The 27,859-nt window shown below is 39.9% G+C and overlaps 1 protein-coding gene across 1 annotated transcript in view; it reads right to left on the bottom strand.

Moving 5' to 3' along the window:
• Positions 1 to 2,775: 2,775 nt before the first annotated feature.
• LOC121637276 (testis-expressed protein 264 homolog) overlaps positions 2,776 to 27,859 on the bottom strand; it is a 52,083-nt gene continuing 26,999 nt past the window's right edge. The window contains exons 3-4 of the mRNA XM_041981323.1: positions 13,172 to 13,337; positions 2,776 to 3,805 (exon numbers count right to left, since the gene is read on the bottom strand). Coding sequence (XP_041837257.1) covers positions 3,519 to 3,805; positions 13,172 to 13,337 — 453 coding nt within the window. The 3' untranslated portion in view covers positions 2,776 to 3,518. The remainder of the gene's footprint in view (positions 3,806 to 13,171; positions 13,338 to 27,859) is intronic.

The following is a 27,859-nucleotide window of genomic DNA, read 5'->3' as shown; positions in this document are numbered from 1 at the left end:
AGCCTTATAGCATAATTGCTTAAATCATATTTTAAGATTTTATAGGCAATGATAAAGAGTCAATCAGCAATAATAGGAGAGGATAGTTAGACAAATATCACAATTTAGCCAAAATATTACCATGGCAATTATGCTATGTGGCTAACGATATATCACCTTGTTCTTAGATCTCACCAAGTACTTTGGTGAGTCAAATGTTACTTTCATTAAACAGGATGATCAACTTAAAGTAGAAAATAATAAACTAAAACCACTTGAATTATCCTTTTAAAGTACATCCCCTTTACCCTGTGTTGACATAAAAAGTAAAAGTTACCAACTTGTGTGTACACATAACAAAAAGTCAAGTGCACTCACTCCTTCTGCAGAGGTCTGTAATTACGTGGAGAGAAAGCATCTTAGCACTTACTCTTAGCTCATCCATCTGATTTAAATTCATCCTCTGGGAACATAACCCCATCTTAAAAGTTATCAGCATTTAGATTAAAAATGTAAATACATTGTATAGATTATCTTATTTGTGGAGCATTTGTAAGTTAAAAGCTCAGCATTTAGTCACTTAAGTACCTACATCCACTTTAGAGTCAATTAATGGAAGTCCAATGTTGAACCGGACACTGTAGGTTTGTTTTTGTAATGTTTCCATGTTCTGGGACGTAAGGAACAGTTTAAAGACCACTTGTCAGCTAAATCAAACATAATTAATAGTTAGTCAAGATTTCCATTAATGCCACATTTTCCTCAGAGAATAAAATAACTGATAATTCTCTGATATGCAAATGCTTTCTAGCCTTACTTTTACAAGGAAAACACTGGTTGTATGCTTTTACTTCAGCCTATACAGTCCAACTCAACCCAGACCATTACAACCATGTTGGTTGGACAGTTGTGGACACTATTTTATCTAATGAAGCATCATCAACTTCCTGTCTGGTACAAGGGTTTTTGATCATTGTCCTATTGAAAAGCAAATTATAATCCCACCAAACGTAAATCAGCCTTGCAGATTATGCTTTTAGGGTTGCTTCTGTCCCCTCAGGGTGTACATAGCTTGTTGTGCATGTAAAAGGTCTGAAGAACAACAAAGCCAAAAGTAAACATCAAAGGCAATTATTCTCTCCCAGAAAGACACTGCCTCTGAGCTCATCTGGATGCAACAAGTCGTCTTAACAGCTAAACTGAAAATGCATCACTGATACCAGTTAATGCTATATTCCGGGTCAAAATTATTATGTAAGTTATACATGTCTAAAATTAACATTAAAATCATTATTACAAGCTTAACTGCAACTCAGATGTCTACAAGTCTAACTTTTTTTTAAAGGTTTCTTAAGCATTTGGAGGCAGGAAATATGGATATCACTATCAGATGGTACCTCTGATATTTATTTTAAAGGAATATGAAAGGGAACAGAAACAGAAGGGGGAGGGAAAAAAAGCTGAAATTAATCTGTGCAAAATGTCAACAGGTGGAAGAATCCTTGAGAATGTGAAATTATACGATTTGATTGCTGCGAAACATGAAATGAAATAGTCTTTATGGTTGTCTTAGAATAATTTGAGGACTGCAGGAGTAAGATAGAGTAATTTTAAATATAAGTCCAGAGTGTTGCTTTCAGTTGCAGTAAAATGAATGTTCATTTTCAGCCTACTTGTTTTGGTTGCATACCCACTGTGAACACATCAAGTACAACACAGATTTTAACACGCTTCATGAAATCCACAAGCAAAAACGCACAAAAACATCCAGGCATTTAAAAAAAAAGAAAAGCTCAGTAAAATCTGGTTATTTTAATGTTGCATGTCAGTCTTTATGACAGAGTAAAAGCCCTTTGTTATCTTGTGATATCTGTTCTTGCATTAGGAAAACATGTCATATTTCAGATTTCCACACATTGTTCTAGCAAACAGTGAGGTTCAATAGAAAGTTTGGGAAAAGAAAGGAGCAGTGCATGAGATTTTATTTTATTTAGAAGAGCAAAGAATAAAAGAAAACTATGTTTATTTCTAGGCATATAGCTCAGTGTATGATTATATGCTAATATCAAACACCTGCAACAACAGTGTAGCATAGGCTGAGATGAAAATTGTTAACTGAACCTGAAATAGCTGTGTGGGTGAATAACTCAGGGTGAGGAGCAGCCAAACTAAAGAGGTGAACATGAGATCATAAAGATCTAAAAATCTCATTTCATGGCATGAGTAAACAGAAGACGAAGACACAGTCCTGCATCACTACAGTCAAACATATGCAGAAATTAGTCAGCAAACGAGTTTTCCAGATGCACTCTTTACACATTCTTTCAGAATAATAATAATAAAAAAAAAAACAGCCAGCAGGGTAAAAGTTAACCCAATGATAACCTTGAGTATGTTGATAAAAACTGGTTTTGATGGAAATTTTTGTTGCAGACACTTTACCAGTTATGTGTAAAAACACAAGCACAACGGCATGTTTGAAATCTCCCTGTTCTCATTTACTGAGTCAATGTTTATATGTGAGACCTTTGAAGTTCCCAAATGGGTCCCATTTGTGTAAGTCCTCATGTGTGATGTCCATCAAATTTGGGCCAAGTGAGCTCCAGATAAATAACCATTTTAAACCCATGTAACCACGCCTAAGCAATGTGTGCAACTTACATAAGGATGATATAAAACCAGTTCATGTAGGGCCCATTTTACAACCTACATAAGATGCAAATGTTGACTAAGGATTCATGTCCCATCTTCAAAAGACAGAAATGAGGTGAAAGTATTGAGATTTTTTATAAAGAAAGAAAGAACACAATTTGAGTGTATCTGCACAAATAACACAATTATTGTTTTACCTCACTGTTACTTTACAACTCCTCAAACAATTTCATACAGACAGAAAATGTTCATGTCAGCAACATAAAATGAGCAAACGGCTTTCTCCTTGCATGTATGATTATAGTCACTGGAAAGCAATGATGTTCAAGTAAAATGTTTGAAAAAAACAAATGCTACTTTTAAGGAGAAAGAATATTTCAAGATTCACAGGGTAGCTTTATTTTTTCAGATTTCAAGTGGATCAGTGAAATGAAACTGAATAAAATAAATCACTTGATGCCCTACATTTTTCATTAAATCCATCAACAACATCAAGACCAAAAGTAAACTCATCAAACCAAAAGGTATTGCCTGTCCAACCAAACGAACACAGCACATGAACCGGTTCTAAAGAGCTCTTTCTGTAACTGCTAAATAAGAAATACACTCTTCTCTGAAATGAAAGACCAACAAACTGATACGACATCATCCTGCTTCACCAAATGTGAATTAACCTGTAACTTAGAGAAAATTTAATTATATTTAACATAACTTTTTTATGAGATATTAAAGGATGTCTGGAAACATCATTGATATTTTCATGACATTGGCTGTTATTAACAATAGTCCATCACCAGCTCAACAAATTTTTAAAACTTCTCAGCTTCATCTCTTTAAAATTTTTTAAAAATTCTTTTATCCTCAACTTAAGACATCTCACTGAACTTTTACTCCTCCCCTCCAACAATGCCCCACAACCCCTGAGTGGGAACCTCCAGGTTCTTTTGCTTGGAGTCTCCATGACGCTGCTTTTCTCTCTCTTCTTGATGTGCACCTGACTGCACCACGTCCAGCTCTTTAAACGGTGTTCCACTGGAGCTTCGCCCCTTGAAGTCTCTACTCCCTTGATCCCCGATAGGCACGGAGTGGACAGAGGACCCAGCCGGCGATGTCTCTCTGCTGTCCGACAGGAGAACTCCACTCCCAGAGCTGTATTCACTGTTGGAATCTGCACCTAGAGCAGCGATGAAACAAAGGGAGGGCATGGACAGATGGTGAGTCGACTTCTATCAACAAACACCACATGAGAAAAACAAGACGGCCCACAAATCCAGGGCTGGGATTCAACTGAAATCTGCAGGGCGCCGTTTGAGCTGCACTTTGATTTCAGTCCAGAATGACTATTATATCTTTCCAAGGTTTCCCTTCATTTTACATCAAACCGATGACTAATTTGTAACACGTGTGGAAATCTTTCTCCTGACATGTTTCTTGAAATAAAATGTCAGTATTTGATGGTTCATAGCATAATGCTAAATGTGTGTTTGAGAGGATGAAAACAGTTTATGTTGAAAGAGCACAGACAGTGACAAAACAAGCAGCTAAATATAGAAGGTGAAATTAAAAAACATTACAAGGTCATGGATTTTCTATCAAGAGAATCTTTGTTTATCCTGGTGTTTTTCTACTTGTAGATGGTTATATCATAAAGTAACAGAGAAATACAAATTGTGAGGAAATGACACATTACTTTCTCATCTTCCACATCAGCTGGAGGTAATAAATCTATTCTAACTCTTTCAATTTGAAGAATGAACCAACATCTACCTTTTAAAACGAAGACAGAGCAGCTACAGCACGCTTTGCTTGTCACGTTTCTCTTCTTGTTAATGAACTATTAGATTGCAGCTACAACACCTTGTGTTGTGACTTGAAGTCGGAACAGAAAACAGACACTGAGGTGTTGTTAATTACAAACTTCCATGAGCTAAAGCTTTTAATTGGATTGGATCACAGAAGCAGCCGCTTGACTTCTCATTGTTTTCTTTTGGTTTGTTCCTTGCAGGTTCGTAAGATCAGTTTCATCTCTCTGCGTGCCAGTTTGTTGACCTTTAATCTCTTTGTGGAAGCACAATGCTCTTCTCAAATCAATATCTCTTAACACTAAGCTAGCCAGTCATGAACAGCAGACCTTATCCAGAAACACACAGACCAAGAATTGGCACTTAATACAAAACGGTGGACTTTGTCCCTTAGAAACACGTAATGTGTCTTACTGTAATGCTATAAAATCTGTGAGGAAGCTGAGGTGTGTGCATTAAACAGAATGACTGGCTGGGAAACTGTCAATCTAGTTCATAACATGCATTATAACTGTGTATCGGTGTGTGAAGAATAGACAATTGTTTGGTTTTTGTTGTTCAATTAAGAATGCTAGTAGGAAAAAGGAGAAATGATTATGTTCAATCACAAACACATACACAGACAACAACCTGATTTTATTCTTAGTTCAGACCAAACTTGATTTTATGACTAAATCAGTCTGATGAGCAATGGCATTCTTGTTTAATGTTATTAATATGAGCATGAACAGCACTGTGTTTTAATGGAGTAGGTAAAAGGCTTGTAAATAAAATTATGGACAATAATAAGCAGATCATTTCACTTGAAGTTGATTCTAGAGCTCACAAGATACTGCTTTCATTTTACATGAACTCTGGTTTTAACCTTAGCAGTCACACCCATGCAAAGGAATCACAAACACGAAGAGCAGGAAAACAAATGTCTTAAGAGAAGTTCCCATCTTCATGAGAAAATGTGTCAGGCTATCAAAAAAGTCAGAATCCAAAGCCAGATTTCTTTTTAACAGTTCATTAAACTTTATTAAATTAATACAAATTTATTAAGCAAGATATAATGAGCCAAGAAAAAAAAAGAGATACTGAATATCTCACGAGTGTGATTTGCTGCCTTACCTTTATTTAAATCATGTTGCTGTACAAAATATTATCAGAATTTGATATTAGGAGGAGAAAATGACTTTGAGCTGAGAGTCAGTATGAATGTGGGTAAACAGGGGATCACACATGCTGGAGTTTAAACAAGATGTGAACTCGGAGAGCAAAAATTAATTATCTATTCCAGATTATGCACGTTTACTGATTTTACTGAAACAAAAGTTGTACGGATGCAAGACACCACAATGTATAGTGTAAAAAACACATTTAAATTTAGCCACAAGCACTAGATGATTCATTTACACCCAACTCAAATGCAAATAATTATTGGGAAGAAAGAAAGACTACAAAAAAACATGAAAAAAATTCTGCACAATAAGAGCTGAAAGGCCACAGGTTTTGGTTTTGAACTGCTGATGGAAAGCCTGAGGGAAATCACAAATTCTAATCAGTCAATGGGGAGAAAAATCTCATTCGGACTGGGGAAAAAAAACACACACATTAGGCGTGAAATCTTCATTTAGAAGGAATATTTGCATTTCATTGGAAGGCTTTTGTGGTTACTTTAAAAACGGTCTCTACGGCTGAGAGACAGATCATTCATGATTAACAAGAAGCAAAAACATTTTCAGACTTAAAATGGTTTAAATTCCTGAACTGATAACTTTTGAGTTATAATCTGTGCAGACCAAAATGTATGTATGAAACATTTTTTTGCTCTCAGTTGGTGCTGAATGACCAGCAAAGGCATCATTTATACTTTTGCCTTTCCAGCAACTGCATGCAAAGCCAGGCCTTGGGCTACACTGTAATGGACACGTACCATCTCAAAAATGTAATAACACATAGTGGTTGGAGGGGCTTCAAAGATGGGGACTGCATGAACTGTGATTGGCAGCATGTTTTCCCCCCTACAAGGCTGATGAGAGAGAAGGAAGTCTGAACCAAGTTTTCTGAAGACTTTTCTCTCTTTTCCTGAAACCTGCACACTCTAAATGTGACAGTGAAAACACTGACAAGGGCATATACAGTAATGAAAAGAAGCAGATCCTAATGATTATTTCAACGAGCAGATAAAATAACCTGAGCACATAGTAAGGTATAAAGCACATCACAGCACTGCGCTGTCTGATAAATTTAGTGTCTTACTTGGAATCTGTAGGTACACTGCCTGGCCCAAAAAAAGCTGCCACCAAAGAAAGAAGGTCACACACTCTAATATTTCGTAGGACCACCTTTAACTTGAACTTTCTGTGGTACTGTTTCAATGAGCTTCTGCAATGTCACAAGATTTATTTCCATCCAGTGCTGCATTAATTTTTCACCAAGATCTTGTATTGATGATGGGAGAGTCCAACCAGTTGTGCTAAGACGTTTCCAACACATTCCAAAGATTCTCAATGGGGTTAAGGTCTGGACTCTGTGGTGGCCAATCCATGTGTGAAAATGATGCCCCATGATCCCTGAACCACTCTTTTACAATTTGAGCCCGATGAATCCTGACATTGTCATCTTGGAATATGCCCGTGCCATCAGGGAAGAAAAAAATCCATTGATGGAATAACCTGCTCATTGTCAGTCTCAGGCTTGTACAGCAGGAACTAGGCATGATGGCTGCATTACTTCATCTGCCTCTCTTCTTACCCTGATGCTCCCATCACTCTGGAACAGGGTAAATCTGGATTCATCAGACCACATGGCTTTCTTCCAGCTCCAGAGTCCAATCTTTATGCTCCTTAGGAAACTGAAGACTTTTTTCAGTTAGCCTCCCTGATTAGTGGTTCTCTTATGGCTACACAGTAAAACCCAATTCTTAAACTAATTTTAGTAGTTTCTGCAATCTTTCCTTAGATGTTTTCTTTGACTGATTTATGTCGATGATTTTACTCTTCTTAAACAAACTAACATCTTTTCCACGACCACATGGCTGTTTAAAAAGTGAGAAGTTACTCGTTACATCAGTTGGGATTAAATAAACTGCAGCTGAAAGATACTCACCCATGCAGTAATTATAGTTGGCTCGTACATATTTGCTTAGTTAAAACCAGGTGGCATTTTTTTAGCCAGTTAGTTAACATATGCTGAGCATATCAAATCAAATCAATTTTATTTATAAAAAGCTTTTAATCCAGAAAGCAATACAAAGTGGTTTACATTATAGAAACAATTTCAGCATATTAAAATAAAACAAAGCCTTCACACACAAAAGTATAACAAAGCAATTTAAAAACACCGACCTCATTATAACAAACAGCTTGTAGATGAATGTTACTGGAGGAAAAACAATATTAATAATATTATCATCTACTATCTATTATTATTATTATTATTTAAAGTCTTAGAGCTCCTGCACAAAAAATCTCCTATGTGTCTGTTCTGTGTGCACAAATAGAAATAAAAACCTTCTGAATCCTGTGTCTTCATAGCTTAACTTGGACCTGTTCTCATGGTCTTGAGCAGGCTTTGGTTTTGATGTTTGACTCCAAATTGTTCCCAAAAGCGTTAAAACAGAAAACAAAAGCAGCAGCAGTTTGTGGCTTGTTAATGCACTGCTGCTGATGAACAACCACACATACAAAGTGCAAAACCTATTTTGTTTCAGAGCAAACTATGCCAAGGATTGACAGGGTAATTGTTAGACTGCTGTCTGGAAGCATGAGGAGCTATGTGTGCAGAAGCTATGGGTTAATAAGGTCACTGAGACAGGAATGGTATGGAGAGTGTGATGGAGAGTGTGAGCATGTGTGTGGAGAGGAGGAGCGGGTGGTGGGGGGGGGGTCGTCAACAGACCGAAGAAGCTTCCAGTGGCCTGAATGCTCCACTGGCTCACTCTGGCTAAGTTCATCCCAGTGTGACAGGAGCATGACTATCTGTCACATTATCATTCAAAGACATGGACCTGAATGTCACTTCCACTCTGCTCTTCATGTGTCGCATGCTTGTGACATGTGAAGAGTGGGATTTGTCAGCACTGCTCTATTTTTCTCTGCTTTCACATGTGTGTTGAAATCCACAGTGGAACTTTAACAGCATCTGGCAAAAGGTGTGAGTAGAGAAAAACTCATTTTTTTAAAGGTTTACTTAAAAACAGTTTTACTGGAAAATAGCGTTCTGATACAATTTTTGTTAATTTAGTTTTCTACCAAAACCCACTTCAAGTAACAGTTTTATAATAAATATGAACTTAAAGTTCAAACTTTCAGCTTAAATTTAGGGTATTCGCATCTAATTTGGAGTAGGCAATTTAAAAAATATGAATATTATAAATTTAGAAATCTCTATTGTTGAAGCTCAAATTTAACTTGACAGCTAATTCAATGGCTGCTTTATTGACAGGTTTGCCCTCATTATTTTTACATCTGGTTAAAGGTCTGGAATTTATTCAAAGTTTGACATTTTCATATGGAAACGAATACAGTGAACCTACAACATGCAATCAAAGAAACTTCCAATGCAGGTGAGACAGGTAGAATAGAACTTTATTTGTCATTGCAACAAAAGTGCAATGAAATTACAATAGTCTAAAAAAAAACCAAAAACAAAACAAAACATACCTTTCAAAGAGAAAGCAGAAGTTTCAGGAGACGCATATTTGCATAACATGCTGTGAGCATTCCAGGGATTTGAGGAGTTAAAGAAAAGTAATATTCTGCAATAAATGAATAAGTTATCTGATCTCAGCTCAGTGCAGCTGCTTTTCATTTGCTGAAAACAGAACCAAAAGAAAACCATTCTTTGGTCATGTCAGACCTTAGTAACTCTGCACAGAAATTTGAGAACCTATTAAACATTAACATTTTACTTGCATATTAATTGATATAATATTTGAGCCTTTGAAAGAAGTGGGTTCTTCATATTTGAGAGGTGTAACACTACAAGCAGAGAATTATTTTAACCAGTTCTCACTCCCAGTCATCACATAATGGCAATTAGTCAGCTGTGGAGGAGCTCTTTGTGTGTCAACAAGCGGCAGTAAAGAGGAACCCCATGCACTGAATGCTGCTGGGCCAAGAACCTTTGCATCTGTATGTGAAAGATACTGTGCTGGCAATTTAAGCCAATATTCACTACACAACTGTGCCTGATTACCTTTGTATGAACAACAAAAGTTGGAAAAAACTATATAAATGTATTAATATTCCTGGACCCAACTATGATGTAACATACCTCAATCCCAATTTAAATCAGATAATTAGTGATCCCCGAAAATCCAAGAATTACTTTGTACATACAAAAATAGAGTATTCTTCTAGAGTCATTTTCAATTACATAAAAATGAAATAGAGGATCTCACACTGACAAGACATGGCAGACTGAAAAGAATGAGTTGGTGGCTCCAGCTTTTGCATCATGCCAAAAATTCAGTCTGTATTGTTACAGTTTGTGAATAAAACACAGGCTGTTTCTTAGAATTAATCATTTTTGCACAAAGGAAAAAAAGTTTTGGATAACGGAAAAGTCGAGCAAGACTGCAGCTACAAGGAGAAGGATCTGATTTAGTTTTTAAAAAGTTGTTTTCCATAAAGACAGAAATGTTTCAAGAGATGTGTGCATTCACACAAAACCACTAGAAACACTGTGTGTATGCCAGCCCTGTAAGTGGTGCTGTAAAAGTGTAACTAAACACACCAAAAACAGAGAATAAGACATGGAGCATGTGCATAAACTCTAGCGATATATAAACAAACAAATGGAGAACAAGATGGCGAAGAATCCAGCTAAAAAGGAGACATTTGTGTGAATTGACGGTTGCTGACACTTGGCAACACTGCAATCTACTTCTCTTGTAGGGTTTGTGTATGTAGGCTAAGGGATCTCTGGTGTTTTCAGATTTATTTACTTTGGGAACCAGTTTAAGAAATTAGTATTTTAGGGTTCCCCAAAACACCAGTTCCATGTGGATGAAACGTCCAAACGATTAAAAAATCTTTAGCAGATATACCTAAACTAATATCCGTGTTGACAAGGTCTAAATCACTTATTTCAGTCACAAAACGTTAAACTTCAGATTTTTCTAATCCAATCACAAAATTCATTGTCAAGTTTGCAAAACAAGACTAACATTATACAGGTTTTTCAACTCTTAATTTTTAATTTTATTGATGAGATTATATCTGTATAAACAGTTTCAGTTAAATGTTGCAACACACGTGTCCAATTTCCAGCAAATAACTAATCATCACATTTGATTTGATTCTTCTATAAATAATAATTTCATATTTCAGAAATAGCTGCATCATTAACTTAAGTAACTTCCAATAAATCAGTCCTCTAATAACTTCAGCCCAGCTGTATTTGCAAACCCCATGCTACTTACAGCATGTTTAAATATTAAACATGGGCTGCAACAGAGATTCTCAAGTTTTTCATGTTATTTTAAATTTTGTTAGTTTCCATTAAAAGTTAAGCTTTATTTATTTTCACCATGAGGTCTTGCTCTTTTGACTTTACCTAAACAAATCAGATCGCCCCCTGCCACAGCAGTTCTAATCTGTTACAATGCTGTTATTATAAGCTTCATACCCATATTGTCCCATTTCACATCATCTAATGATTACAATTGCTACAGTTACCTCTTCATAAGCTTTTATTTCTCAGGAGGATAATTTTCTATCAGGTAAAGTAGTGTTTCGGTGCTTATGCATCTTTGTCAGTGGAAGCAGCATTTCCAGATGGTGTCCACAGACTGTAGCTGCCTTTTAGTGAGTGGCAGTACACTTCCACCAGAAGCTGCTGTGTTTAGTCTTTTCATTAACACCTAAGAAGGTGTCAGTAACAGTGTGCTTCTGCAGAGCTGTTCATAAACAAAACAGCAGTAGAGCCAAGGTCCAATTCCCTTTAATCCCTTACAAAAATCAGCTACTGCAACTGAACACGGAGGGCAAAGTACACATGTTGTAGCATCCTGTTGTCTTAGCCCAGCAGGAAATAAGTCCTTGGCTAAAATACTTGCAAAGTACTTTTTACATACAGTTTTATAATGTTAAATAATTTTCCAGAAAGGAATCCTGCTGGTCATTAAAATTGTTCATGAAGCCTGTACCAGTAATCCCGTCTTCTTTTAAACTTTCACAACTATTGTGATCACCTGACACCTCAAGTCCTCTCAATTATTTGGAGTCTTTGGTGTCCATTTTGCTTTCCGTCTGTAACTTTACTTTTTCGTTTCCCTCTAACTGCAACTGCCTGGGAGCTAGCAAATATACTGCAGTATTTAGTAGCTTCCCTCAGGATTTGATGGAGAAAAACTAACTGGATATTGTGAATGTCACTGCAGCTGTGTGCATTACAGCAGCCACCAAAGTCGGACATAAAAAGAGCACGATGACCTGTGGCATATGTTATCAAGAAGAGCTGATATTGGTTGGAGATTTGGCATAGACTGCCAAGATCAGTCATTGTAGGTTTTTTTTTCTTTTTGTTGTTGTTTTTGTTTGCTTATTTTCCCTGTGGAACACTGAGTAACTGGAACTGAAGCTGGCTGCTTAACAAAAGGAAGTCAATGCACTATGGGGAAAATAAATGCTTTGATAACTGTAATTGTAAGATTATAGCTGTCGCTTTATTTCCAATTAATATTTGCTTTTATCTATTAGCCACATATTTTTTCAATTACTCTTAAATCTAAACATTTCAACTGCAAGCATCTACCATTGTTTATGTAAAAGGTAATATCTGATCAATATCTTATATAATCAAGCTGACATATACATATATATATATATATATATATATACATATACATATATATATATATATACATATATACATATATATACATATATATATATATATACATATACATATACATATATATATATATATATGTATATATATATATATATATATATATGTATATATATATACATATATATATATATATATATATATATACATATACATATATATATATATATATACATATACATATATACATATATATATACATATACATATATACATATATATATACATATACATATATACATATATATATATATATATATATATATATATATATATATATATATATATGTATATATATATATATATACACATATACACATACACATCTGTCATCTGGCAACAGACAGCAGCTCAAATCGTAGCAGTGGCAACTTACTTAGTTCTTACTTACTGTAGCTGCACTTCCTGCAGCTGCCACAACCTGTCGCAAGTCTCCACAGCTTCCCAGAGCTGCTGGAGCTGCTGACAGGCCAGCGTAACAGTGCTAACGGCTCAAACTGATACGGTTCAGGACCTCCTCGCTCTTGTGTAGCTGAGGAAATTCAGGAGGGGAAAAGTCTTCCACCTAAAAACCGCTCTGTGGTGTAGGTGCTTTTTGAATCTCGCTTTGCATCTTGCCAGTGAGCTGAGCTGCTGTCTGTCAATTATTTCTGCCTGTGTATCCCAACCCGCCCACTTTCTGCTTAATGACCACCCCACAACTCCCACCCCAGCCCTTGCAGTTTCAGGCATTTTTCAAATTCGGAAGTAAGTGGAGTTATGCAAAAAGGTAGGGGGTGTAGTTACACTTTAACACTTAAAAACAAACCTCTGACTCCTACTTCACTTGTCAGCATTACAACAGCATTGTGCATTATTGTTGGTGCAAATGCATCACAGCAAAAATGATCACATACCTGAGATGTCTGTATCGCTGAATGATTCCTCTTGTTCTGATAACCTCCTTTCTACCTGCCGGACTTCAGGCACATAAAAATCACCCTGCCGAGCCAAGGGCACCATGAATTGGATCTGACCGTCTCTGTGGATTTCAAGGTATGGGTGTGCGCAGAGCCTCCTTTCCTGGGGAAGAAGTTGTCGAGCACAAATTACAAGTTATAATTATAAATTAGAAAGAAAGATGTAGCAGATTAATTTAGCTTCACTAAGTGTGAAAAGCAGTACACCATGTTCCAAAACATTAAGCATATGCTATTTTTGTTTATTTATTCGAAATAATCAATGTAAATAGCAGTGAACAGAATTTTCTAATTGCCAAAAATTATTTTATAATAAACTGGATTTTATCAAACAAAACTTCCAGTGATGTAAATAATGTTTCACAATCACTCACAATAGTGTTCTAAATTTTAGCATTATGTTGAAGATTATTCTTCTAAAAGCAAATCTAAAAAATTTTACAGATCATGATACATATTAATATAGGAGCCCATCTTTGATATCACCACAGCGATTCTCTCATCCACTGAACTTTTAAGGTCAAAGTTCCTGCTTGAATCTCATTTGAGGATACCAGAATAGTCTCTCAAACATGCTGTTTGGAGGTATACTGCCACCCACCCTCAGATCTTCCTTTTAAAGATTCTGCACAGGTTCTCAACTGGGTAGAGGTCAGGGGATGGTGGCCATACCATGAGTTTTTCTCCCTTTATACCCAAAGCAGTCAAAGACATATAAATATTTTTTATTTTTTTACAGCATTAGATGATGTGTTGTTTCGCATGAGGATTATTTTACTGCAGAAGGCACAGTTCTTTCTTTCATCCCATGGCAGGAAATGGTCAGTGAGAAACTGCACATATTCTGCAGGGGTCATTTAGAGGGGTCTGCCACCTCACTCCCTATTTATTTATCCCAAAACACCACTCCACCACCAGCTTGCTGACATCACAGCCTTGTTGGGACATGGTGGCCATCCATCAGCCATCCAGAACTCCAACCATCCGGACCATCCAGTGAAGCACAGCATTCAGTCAATAAAACAGTTAGAAAATTAGTCTTCATGTATTTCTGAGACACCAGCAAACATTTCTTTTTGTGAGCAATGGTTAAGGGTGGCGAAAATACGGCTCTATGCACAACTGCAAGCCTCTGGAGTGTCCTGCATCAAGAGGCAGCTTCAAATACCTGGTTGCTGCTCATCAGTGGCTTTTTAACTATATCTCGCTTATGTTTTTAAAGAAATGTCCAATGTTTTCATTCCTTCTGCAATGGCTTGGACTATTTTAGACTTTTCATTTGCGCAAAGAGACATCTTTTCCCCATCTGCATGGAAACTGTGCTTGCTTAATAACAAGGAACAACCTATTTAACCAGTTCCTCTGACTCTTATCAGTGATCTAAACAGAAAGGAGAGACAACACAAGCAAAATCTTCTACAAAAAAAAAGTTTTATCAACTGAAATCTTACAGTCATGACCAATTATTATGCATGTAGGACTTCAGTTACTTAAATAATTCGTAATAATATGGAACACATTGCAATCTACAGATTTGAAATTCCCTGTAAAGAAAGTAACCTGCTTTTTGGAAATAACTTATTAAATGTACAGAAATTCATTCAAATCAGTCATTCCAAACCTACTGCTTGGAATAAGTAGAATATACCATTAGTTAAAACAAGTGCACAATTGTGTGACTATTAACTGTGTGTAGAATAGAAGTATCAGTATATTGTTGTCGATGTTACTATGAATTACATAAACACTTTAAAAGAGCTCTTACAAACACCTACAGAAACCATGCAGAAGGATACAGGCATAACCATGCTAATAATCCCCGGCATCTGCTCTCAATTGCGGGAAAAAATGTTATGATTTCATATGTGGGAACTCTACCAGCTCACACCTGAACGACAGGGAGGCAGTTTTTTTTCTCTTCACACCCTTCATCACAACCTAGATCCCGACAATCCGTGATGAGAACGTTCAGACTCCACATTTCACACTGCTTTTGTTAAATCTGCTATCCTTCCTCTGCTTCTTGCCTCACTCCTCTAGATGTGAGAAGTCTCACATCCACTCCTCCAGGTTCATTAACGTTTAATGCACCATGTTCTCTTGCTCTGCTCATGCAAAGCCACTGTTACTTTCACTCTTTAAGCAAATGCTAAATTTCTAACAATACAAAAAAGAAAAAAAAAAAAATCTAAACCATAAAGTGTTATCTTAGTATGACTATCCAGATATTGATTTATTATCTTAACTATTATAAATATATATAACAAAGATATTAATTAGTTAGTTAATGGACAATGAATTGGAAAAAATGAGATTTGAACAGAGAACTTTATTGGCGCTTTACACCAGAATGTATTTATCTTCCAAAGTCTTGTTTCATGACAGTTTCCTGATTAGCCTACAAGGCAGAAAAAGTGACAGGTAGTTGCTGTGTAGTGATGGAAAAACAGCTGATAACCAGGCTTGTAGGTTTAACAGACACATGCAAGACAGGTTTCAGAGGGGACAACGCTAACTTCTTTTCAAACTCTGTCATATCATCTCTCTCACCATCTGTCTCAACCCAGTTCTGACAGCAGTGACGCTCCTCTCACTTCTGTCTGCAGTGACAATGTTGTCAGTTCCAGTGATTTCAGTGGCATTAATTATTGGTGCCTTTTTCCTTCACCAACATCTGGGTTTAGATATACTAATGCACATAGATGCAAATGTCACACACACACACACACACACACACACACACACACACACACACACACACACACACACACACACACACACACACACACACATTCAGAACACAAGTTCAGACCACACCAATAAATGAAAGCGAAATGAAGTTTAGTGTGAATACATTATAGATTTATTTGATTATGCAATATAAGACTTTATAAATGAAAGATATTTAGATATTTAATAATACTTAGTACAAATGAACCACCACTTATTTATCAGAGGTGTTCTATTTAAAAAGGTGGCATTGTGAATAATTTGGTTATGTGCAGTATGCAGCTACACTGCAGGTTGTAATCTTGCAGTAACCATGTCACACATTACAACAGCAGCTGACTCAAGTAAAGATGTAGGGTACTGCCGATGCCACTACGGCCAACAGCAGGTGGCTGCAGCTGTAGCCTTTGTGTTAGTTTTGCAATGGAATCTGTTGAGTTTGTCCATCAGAATACCATAAAACCATGTTCGAAGACCAGAAAGCAAACATGGTTTGAGCTAAAATACACTCTTTAAACAACATGACTGTCACTGTCATGTTGTATGCTGTTCCTACCCCTCACATCCAGCTGCTCTCGTAACTATTAGAGGTTAGACGTTGTATATTTTTTAATTATTGGCTTAATGGTCTGCCTACATGCATTTTTGGGGAGAGGAACAGTCTATAATTTTTTGCCCAGATAACCGTGCAGTCATACACATCAAAAACACTTTTCCTGCTTTGTACATAGCAGAAAAAGTCATCCCCCTGTTGACTTCCTGTGATGGTTTGCACTTTGTTAGCTTGATGAAAGATTGCCCTTCAACTAAATCTTCTGCAGCAAAGCCTTGAAAGCAGTTCGTGGCATTTCTTGTGAGCTTAATAAAGGATACCAATGAATTCTGGTGCAGATGATGACAGAGCGGCTGACATCTCTCTGACTCCAATATATTGATTTGTTGCTTATGAGTAGCTGGTTTGTTGAGGTTGCCAAGGTTATGAGCTAGGTCAACCTTTCTTCATTATTACTGCAGGTTTCCCTGACAACTTTGAGCATTTATGAATCCCAGATTTTGCCAGCAGATATTATTTGATGAAACATATATCATTTATAAACTGGGCTCTTGTAGCATTTTTCTTCCACAATTAGCTACGCCTTTAGTTCTCAGTGGCTGGCTGCTGGCTGGAGCATACCTTTTTCTTCAACTCCAGCTGCTTTACATTTTAAGTTCATAAGGTAATAGTATAATTCTTCATAGATCTACTCAGAAGTGAAATAGCTTTTTTTTTCTTTTTTCTTTTTTTTGTTTCCAGCAGAAAAGCTCGGATGCATTTTTTTCTAAAGTGTATAAAAGTATATTTCCACATTTATAAAGTGTATTTCCACGATGATAAAAGGTTTGTCTTATGTCTAATTTTGTGTCATATTTTACTTGAAACCCCAAAAAAAGAAGTTATACTAAATTGAAATATTTATGGAAAAATCTGGATAACTCATCTGTACATCTGTTATATGTCAAGTTTTTTTTTCTTTCCCATGCCATTATTTTTCTACATACCCACTGAATAGCTACTAAAAATGAATCACATTTAATATTGTATTCTCTGTTTAAAAAGAAGAGAGAAGCTGCATTAGCACAAATGTACTTTTCATTAATGAAAAACCAAAACTGCTCTTTGTTAGGAAATGGAAAGTACTTCTTACATTTTGAAACAAAGTATTGGTCAGCCATGAAATAGAAGCACAACATTATAATGAATTTTAACCCAATCTTTATAACGTTCAACAAAAGCAGTTTTACTCACGAACTGTCAGGATAACTTTAAAAATAAGATTTTGGGAGAAGGTTTGGAGAGGATGGTGGACGGGGTCTGTGTGGGTGGGTGAAGGGTCGGGTTGTAGGGAGGAGTTTTGGGGGATGGTGGAGGGGGGTTTGGCAGATGGGTGGGGTGTTCGGTAAGGGGATGCAGACATGTGCTTGACTGTGGGGCGTCTGGTCCTGGTATTTTGGCCCTTCCCCAGATGTTTCTGGGCTGGGCATGGTCTCAGCCCCTTTGCAAGCACACGGTTTATCCTTGTTGCATGGTTACACACTCACATGTGCATGCAGACCGAGGTGCTCCATCTGCTTTCGGCCGTTTCCTACTGCTGTTTGTGCGTCTGCACTTCTCGCTCTGCAGGTACATTTGATGATTGTTTGTTGTGCTTTTTCATGAAGATGATGTAAAGCTTTCTGTTTGCTTCATGTCTGGACGTAGCAGCTGGACGTCGAGTTGTGCCGATTCTTATTTTTCTTGCTTTTACCTATTTTCTTTATATATTCTTTTTTTCTAGCTTTGAAATTGTTTATATTGTTATTGCAATCACTGCTGTGATTATGGCAGCCTCGTCTGTTCTCCTTTCCACGTTTCATTTCTTTTCTTTTGTCTCTTTACCCCTCTCCTTTTACTCTTATAAACAGAAGTGCTGGAAGAAACAGGAAGTTAATAATTAGAAAAAGAAGTGGAATCACTGAGGCAGGTTTGTGGCAGGTTTTTGTAATTGGCCAGGGGATTGTGGATGGTGCGCTTATTATTTTTTGTTTGACTTTCTTTATTCTTCTTCCTGGCAGTGTCATGACCTCGGGCCCAGCAGCAGCCTTATAGCAGCACAAAGTAAGAAGCTTAATTTAAGATAAATCTCCCTCACATCCTCAACAGAACCGGAGTGCTATTAATTTTGGACATATAAAACTTACTTATTGGTTTGTCTGGCCTGAAAATATGATTGCATTTTAGCACCACTGTAAGAACAAACATGAGAAAATACAGGGACCAACAGAGCACGTTCTCACTTTACTTTGATTAAACTGATTGAAAATCAGCCACAGTGTGTTTTACATTCTTCTTCTTTACTTGTTGCGGTTTTTTCAACTCATGAATTAAGTTATCCTTTGTTATCCATGGTTATAAATTTAAAAAAAGGGTTGATAAACAGGCATTTAAGAAGATTATGATATTCACCTCTATGTTATCCTCACGCCTCAAATGGTAACATTTCAGGTGTTTCATGGATGGAAACTCCCTGTCATGGCTGTGTGTGTGAGTTTGCAGGTTGGGTTGAGCAGGTTGCCATGGGGACGGAGGGCGGAGGCTGGAGCCTCAATTGACACCACCTGCAGCTCGTCAGCGGGCTCGTTAGCCGGGAGAAGAGCTGGCTATTTAGAGTCATGCAGGAGCTCCAGTCTTCGCCAGATTGTCATTCAATGAAGCGTGGTAATCAGGCCTCTACCTACGATCTATTTGTGCTTTGCTCCTGGATTATTGACCTTGTCATTTTTTCTACAGACTAAGACCTTGATCCCCTCAGTTAACCTCAGCACCCAGGATTTTGGACTACTCCTCACATCAAGCTACCTGCCTGCCTGCTCGCCCTGCCTGCAACCAAGCTCACAACACCATCCACAGATAACATCTCCTGGTTCACCCCTCCACAAAGAGTTGCCCGGACCTGGATCAAGCTACCAACACTTATCATTAATAAACATTGTCGCACCTTTCTCCCGGCTGTCTGAGTGTTCTGCTTTTGGGTCCGCTTCCTGGTACCGCGGCTGCAGGCCGTGTCAGTACAATCTGGCCAAAAACCATGGACCCAGCAGACTCTTTTCGAACGGCCCTAACAGACCAAGGGAAACTCCTCGCCGAGCACGAGAGAGCCCTGCACTTAATAGGAGAACAACAGAGTCATTGTAACCATCGCCTGGATGCAGTTTTCGAACAGATACGAAGTATTCACAGTCTATTATCTGTTTCATCCACAGCACCCACCGGACCTCCTCCCACAGCCGCCGTGCCCAGCCCTCCAGCTACTCCAGATCCCGTTTTCCGTGACGCCGCTTTCCCTACTCCTGAGCCGTTCTCCGGGGACATAAGCAGTTGTGGAGGTTTTGTATTGCAGTGCAAATTAGCCATTTCTCGCTCTCCCCGCTCCTTCCCCTCTGACTCCGCCAAGATTTCATTCATCATAGCCCTCCTCCGTGGGAAAGCGCTCGCATGGGCTCTGGCATATTTTCAGTCTCATCAGCTCGATTCAACCCTTTTTTCTTCGTTTCTAGACGACCTCAGCAGTACTTTTGATCACCCCTTAAGAGGAGCCGATGCAGTGAAACGACTGCTGAATATAAGACAGGGAAGTCGACCCGCAGCGGAATTCATCATAGACTTCCGGGTTCTGGCCGCAGAGACGGGTTGGCCGTCGGAGGTCTTAAAGGGAATCCTGCTTAACTCCCTCAACGATCAACTCAAGGATCAGCTGGCTCTGAGGGAAGAAGCCGCCACTTTCGAGGAACTCGTCACCTCAGTAATCAAGGTGGATTCCAGGCTAGCCGAGAGGCGTAGAGAACGCGGAATCCGGATTTCTCAGCTCAGCGAACGGACGGCCGCCAGGCTGGAGATGCCGTCGGGCGGTGCTAGCTCCAACTTTCCGCCTCTACTCGAACCAACCGGAGAGGAGGAGCCAATGCAGGTGGGACGAACTGGTCTAACGGCAAAAGAACGCCAGCACCGTACCCGTAATCATCTGTGTTATTACTGTGGGTCAGCAACACACCTAGTTTCAGGCTGCCAGCTGCGGCCAAAAGACGGTGCCCGCCAGTAGGGGCAGGAGTACTGGTGGGCGGAGCTCAACAGCCGAATCCTCCACGTTGTGTGTTTACTGCAGTTCTCTCCATAGACGGTACAGATCATCAGTTACAAGCTTTAGTCGATTCTGGAGCCGAACAGAACCTGATGGATCCAGATACGGCACATGGTCTCGGTCTTTCCCCCGTCGCTCTGACAAACCCCATCTCAGTGACTGCTTTGGATGGTAGGATTCTCACTACCATCACCCATACTACTGGTCCTCTCTCATTACAAGTTTCCGGTAATCACACAGAGACCATCAGATTCCTTCTGTTTCCTGTTGCTAACAGTCCTCTCATTCTAGGATATCCCTGGCTAGCATTGCACAACCCTCACATCAACTGGAGCCAGAACCGCGTAGAGAGTTGGAGTCTTTTTTGTCTGTCAAACTGCCTCAGATCCGCACGTCCCCCCACTAATTCTCCGGCCCATCCTCCTGAAAGTCCAGTGGATTTATCAGCCATCCCTCCAGTCTACCACGACTTAGGTTCAGTTTTTAGTAAGGATAAAGCTATGTCCTTACCACCACACCGACCGTACGACTGCGCCATAGACCTGGTCCCTGGAGCCACATTTCCGAGCAGCAGGTTATATAATCTGTCCAAACCCGAACGTGAGGTGATGGAGAATTATATTCATGAGTCACTGGATGCAGGCCTCATCAGACCTTCATCTTCTCCCCTCGGTGCAGGGTTTTTCTTCGTCCAGAAAAAGGACAAAACCCTGCGGCCGTGTATTGATTATCAAGGACTGAATCACATAACCATCAAAAACAAATATCCATTACCTCTGATATCATCTGCTTTTGAACCCATCCAGGGGGCCAGGATTTTCACCAAGTTGGATCTACGAAATGCCTACCACTTAGTCCGGATACGAGAGGGAGACGAATGGAAAACAGCCTTCAATACTCCCCTCGGTCACTTTGAGTATCGGGTTATGCCTTTTGGGCTCACAAACGCTCCAGCCGTCTTCCAGGCCCTAATTAATGATGTCTTACGTGACTACCTGCATCACTTTGTTTTCGTGTACCTGGATGACATACTCATTTTCTCTCGATCCCTCACAGAGCACCAACAGCACGTGCGTCTGGTCCTGCAACGACTGTTGGAGAACCGCCTGTACGTCAAGGCTGAAAAGTGCGACTTCCACGTTTCCTCAATCTCCTTCTTGGGATACATCTTCCAGGGCGGGCAGGTGAAGACGGACCCCTCCAAAGTCAGGACAGTGGCTGAATGGCCCACACCAACCAGCAGGAAGGAACTGCAACGCTTTCTTGGGTTCGCAAATTTTTACCGACGTTTCATTAGGAACTACAGCATGGTGGCGGCTCCTCTCACAAGGTTGACCTCAGTTAAGCTCCCCTTCATCTGGACCCCGGAGGCAGGACAGGCCTTCAGCACCCTCAAAGACCGTTTCATCTCGGCTCCCATTCTGGTTCAACCAGACCCTGACCGACAGTTCGTCCTTGAGGTAGACGCCTCCGATTCCGGGGTGGGGGCGGTGTTGTCCCAGCGCTCAGGTAAGGGGGATAAATTACACCCTTGTGCTTTTTTTTCTAGACGATTATCCTCTTCTGAGCAGAACTATGATGTGGGCGACAGGGAGCTGTTGGCTGTCAAGCTAGCCTTGGAGGAGTGGCGGCACTGGCTGGAGGGAGCTCAACATCCTTTTTTGGTTTGGACAGATCACAGAAACCTGGCGTATTTACGAAGCGCCAAGAGGTTGAATGCCCGTCAAGCACGCTGGTCACTGTTTTTCAACCGTTTTAACTTCTCCATTTCCTACCGCCCAGGATCCCAGAACACTAAGCCCGACGCCTTGTCCAGAATCCACGCCACGAATAGGGACTCCACTGAACCAGCACGCATTCTTCCTCCGTCAGTGGTCATTGGAGGGGTCACATGGCAGATTGAGGACAAGATACGCCAAGGCCTACGCATGGACCCGGACCCCGGGAACGGTCCTCCCAACCGCCAATATGTGCCCACATCCGCTCGTTCTGCCGTTCTGCACTGGGTACATACCGCCAAGTTTGCTTGTCATCCAGGCATTCAAAGAACAATAAATCTGGTCAAAAGGCATTTCTGGTGGTCATCCTTGGCAGGGGACGCCAGGGATTACGTCTCAGCCTGTACAGTCTGCGCTCGGAGTAAATCCTCCAACCAACCACCATCAGGATTGCTCCAGCCACTGGAAGTCCCAGGACGCCCTTGGTCGCATATTTCACTTGATTTCGTCACTGGCTTGCCGCCATCCCAAGGTAAAACCACCATACTCACCATAGTGGACCGGTTTTCTAAAGCTGCACATTTCATTCCCCTAGACAAGCTGCCTACATCCACTGAAACTGCGGACCTTCTGGTGAACCACGTCTTCCGTCTCCATGGCATCCCCGCCGAAATCGTGTCCGACAGGGGTCCTCAGTTTGTGTCCAGAGTTTGGAAGACGTTCTGCACTGCCCTTGGGGCCAAAGTGTCATTAAGCTCTGGTCATCACCCCCAGTCTAATGGACAAACGGAACGGCTGAATCAGGAGCTGGAGGCCGCCCTGCGGTGTGTCGCGTCCGACAATCCCTCCACCTGGAGCCGTTATGTGGGCTGGGTGGAATACGCCCACAACTCCCTGTCGTCATCGGCCACTGGTTGTTCCCCATTCGAGGCATCCTTGGGCTACCAACCTCCTTTGTTCCCCACGGAGGAGCGGGAACTGGACGTGCCGTCCGTGCAGCATCACCTGCAACGGGCGCAGCGGGTCTGGACGCGGACTAGGGCGATCCTGCTGCGCACGGCGGAGCGCACCAAACGCCATGCTGATCGTCGCCGTCGACCGGCTCCCGTCTACTCGCCTGGTCAGAAGGTGTGGCTGTCTGCCAGGGATGTCCCTCTGAAGGATGTGCCTCCTAAGCTAGCTCCTCGCTTCATTGGCCCCTACACTATCGACTCCCTGGTGGGTGCTTCTGCGGTCCGGCTCCGGCTCCCCTCTTCGCTGCGTGTCCACCCCACATTCCATGTGTCCCAGGTGAAGCCCGTCCTGTCCAGTCCTTTGTGCCCTCCGGCCAGGCCCCCTCCGCCCGCCCGGGTCGTGGGTGGCGCTCCGGCCTTCTCGGTCCGCCGCATTCTGGATGTTCGCCGCCGCGGCCGGGGGTTCCACTATCTGGTGGATTGGGTTGGTTATGGTCCGGAGGAGCGGTCTTGGGTTCCCCGGCGGTTCATCCTGGACCCTGCCTTGGTGGCTGCTTTCCGCCGCTCCCGGCGGCGTGCTGCTGTTGGGCCGCCTGGGGGCGTCCCTTGAGGGGGGGGTACTGTCATGGCTGTGTGTGTGAGTTTGCAGGTTGGGTTGAGCAGGTTGCCATGGGGACGGAGGGCGGAGGCTGGAGCCTCAATTGACACCACCTGCAGCTCGTCAGCGGGCTCGTTAGCCGGGAGAAGAGCTGGCTATTTAGAGTCATGCAGGAGCTCCAGTCTTCGCCAGATTGTCATTCAATGAAGCGTGGTAATCAGGCCTCTACCTACGATCTATTTGTGCTTTGCTCCTGGATTATTGACCTTGTCATTTTTTCTACAGACTAAGACCTTGATCCCCTCAGTTAACCTCAGCACCCAGGATTTTGGACTACTCCTCACATCAAGCTACCTGCCTGCCTGCTCGCCCTGCCTGCAACCAAGCTCACAACACCATCCACAGATAACATCTCCTGGTTCACCCCTCCACAAAGAGTTGCCCGGACCTGGATCAAGCTACCAACACTTATCATTAATAAACATTGTCGCACCTTTCTCCCGGCTGTCTGAGTGTTCTGCTTTTGGGTCCGCTTCCTGGTACCGCGGCTGCAGGCCGTGTCACTCCCATTCAAGGTGAATGAGTCATGACCATTTTATGACTGAAGTTAAGTACACCATTATTATTTGCTGGACTGAAACATTGTGACAGGGTCAAGCTGCACTAACAAAGGATTAAACTGAATAACTGAATTTGAATAATTAGAATTTGAAGATTAGTTGTAAAAACATGCACACAACATGCAACAAGTGTTCAAAGCACTTTAATCACCTCTCAACTTTCTCCAACTACTCCAACAGCATGTCCTTAGGGATGTAGCGGAGTACATAGTCTACATCAAGAAGAGGATGTACTTGCGTCCTCTGTATGCAATGTGCACACCAGCTGCGTGGGACCTCTGTGTAAATACACCACATCATGTGAATAAATAAATTAAACTGCAAGAGGTATTTTTAGAACTCTAAAAACAAAACTCCACGTATTTCCTTTTACACGTTTTCTTCTTTCCAAGAAAGCTGTGAATCTTGCTGTAACTGTATATTTCCCTTAACTGTTTGAAACAAGAAATGTAGAACATATTTGAAAAGAATAATGCATTTTGCTGCAGCTTCCCCTATGAACAGCAATTCAGTGATAAATTACAATAAATTTTCCAGTGCATAGCAGAAAGAGTCAGTGCTCTGCTGTAAAGCTGAATTTTAACCAGAGGCACTGTGGGACAGCAAAGTAAATATAAAGAATATATTTAGGAACCAGAGGAATTTTTCTAAAAAAAAGAAAAAAAACATAGCAATATAACTGCTATTAATGTTGAAGGCTACAGAGTAAAGTAAAGCTTGATGCAAATAAGCCACCTGTGAAGGCTCTGTAGAGATGCCATTAACTCTAAACAAACAAAAAATTATGGCATGATATTCTGGAACAAATTTTAATGATCACATTCACTTTTATTTTTTCACATATTCATCCATTTAGCTTGTGGCTTGTTTTAGGAAGGCCCACAAATTCATACTGAAGCTCAAATAACAGGCAGTTCCTAATATCGTCTTGTCTTAAGCCAAATCTCACCGGAATAGCATCTGAAGAAAGGAAAGTCCTTTGAGATCATCAATCATATACTAGTAGCAGTCAGTGTTTAAATTATATAAATTATTTGTTAATCTGGTGGTTATTTCAGAAATTAATTTAAGAGTTATATGATCAAATATTTTTATAGGTAAAGACATAAGTAATACGAATTAAAAAATGGGCAGAATGATAGACCCATGTTAGAATGTTGTGCCAATCTATCTTGTACAAGAAGTGTTTAATTGAGTAAGTGTTTTTATAGCCAACAGAAAAGATACTCAGAGAGCCCAAATGCTTCCAAAGCCTAGTCGGCAACTACGGACATGTCAATATTATGTGCTACAAAATATAGCTTTGATAAATGCAACCTTCTGGTCAAATGTGGTAAAATGTATTGTTTCCTTAAAACAATGCTCAGTGTCTAAGCACCAAGTTTGGTATTAAAAGATAATTAGGTTGCACAAATGTGACATCACTTCCTGTTTTGCCAGCAATTGCATAGACTTGCACTGCATCTCATCAGTACCAGTTTCTGTGTCAAGCCATGAGAGTCATGGCAAGAGCAACACCGAGTTACAGCAATCTCTGGCACAAGCTTTAGAAGTTTGAGCATCAGTAGCTTCACAAAAGCCACACACTATACAAACACTCTTGATGGTTTACAGGAATGGTTGTGAGGACTGCATTATGCATTATGTTTTCCTATCTACAGAGCATGGTAAAAGTGCAAAGCTTAGATTTTTTATAGTGGAAATGGATTGGGCAGCTAATAAGAGTATTGTGGGGATATTAACAGTATTTGTATTTGTTTGATTAGAATGAGAAAATCTTCTGCCTTTACTCCACACTTGCTACATTCTGGGGTTTGGGTAAAGACCATTCACTCAATGCTCTTGGAAAAGTTTATTTTTTATCATAAAGATGGGTAAAAAAAAAAAAAACAGAAAACCTGTCATGGATTCTTTTCAATTGGATTGGAAATTTTTGTTCTCTGCAAGCAGAAATTGCTCATGTGATCAATCCTGGGAGTAACATGTCAGTATGTCAGAAATTATTTATGTTAGGCTACTCTGTCTCTTCTTGCACACAACCATATGAACTAAGGCCAAATAAAAAACCCTTACAGTAGTAATAACTTCTTATATCATAAGTTAATTTGATCAGGATAAAAAAAATACAATTTAACAACTGGCCAAACAAAATATCATGTCCACCCATCAAATAGTTCTTAAAACCAAATGAATTGCAACTTACAATGGTATGAGATGAAAAACAGTAAGACTGCATGTGTCCAGCCAAAGAAGAATTACCTCTCCACAGAAACAGGCAGGTAACAGTGATAGCACCCCACCTGTCAGCGCATCCAGTGTGAAGTGGCAGTGTCAGAAATAGGTCATGTATCAGGCTGAGCAAGACTGGATGTGCTGCTTAGGTAACTTAAATGTAAAGAAATACTACAACAAAACTTGCAATAACGTGACATTTTATGGTTTACATGTCAAATATTTTGCAAAAATGCTCAATCATTCTCAGTTCAGCTTCAACTACAGACCAACACTGACTTCAAATTACTTTCACAATTATATGTTACAGAGTCCCAAAGAAATAAACCAAAAGTGTGAATTTATTTGTGGCATCTGAAAGAAACAAGATGACACCTGATAGGAAGTGGGAGACGAGTGCTCCCCACAACTGCAGATTAATTCATGGGACTGGTTTACAGGTATAAAACAGATATGTATCTTGTTTTCCCAGTGAGAAAAAAAGACATTCAAGACTTTTCCAATCAAACAATTACCAAAAAAAAATCACTTAATGAGCAATTTAAAGGACAACAAAGAACCACAGTGACCGACATGGCCAGTCACTGAACTATTTCAGCTGTCACTGCCTATACATGTCTTCATGTTAATGTGGGTATGAAGACATTAAATATTCATGCATGAGCCAAAAAGCCTAGAGCGTTGGCATCTGATATTTCCATAGCTGGATAACAACAGCATACTGCTGTTTCCTCTCCAATTTACCTTTACAATTTTTTCAGGACCACAATTATGAGTGCATGACACGTAATCATTAAGAACAAATAATTTAGGTCTTAAAGATTATACTGAATGACACCCTCTTACCATACTGTCTGGTATGTTTTCAGTAGAGCTATTAATAGATATCTATATCTCTCTCTCAGTAGACTGTGGATCAATGCATAGATAGACTGGCTCATGTTTATTTCATGTCATTTTGTTTTCCACCACTCTAAAGCATATATAAAAGAAAACAGCATTAGTTTGAGTTTTAAAGGCTTTTTGTGTTTTCATTTCATTGTCTTTTACACAAAGAATAAATGACAAAAATTGAAAATAATAAAGGCGTCAATAAAACGGAAACTTTTAGAATCAAAC

The sequence above is a fragment of the Melanotaenia boesemani genome, chromosome 3, assembly GCF_017639745.1.
Source record: "Melanotaenia boesemani isolate fMelBoe1 chromosome 3, fMelBoe1.pri, whole genome shotgun sequence".
NCBI lineage: Eukaryota > Metazoa > Chordata > Actinopteri > Atheriniformes > Melanotaeniidae > Melanotaenia > Melanotaenia boesemani.
Note: the sequence above shows the minus strand (reverse complement) of the source record. Positions and strands in the feature narration are given on the sequence as shown.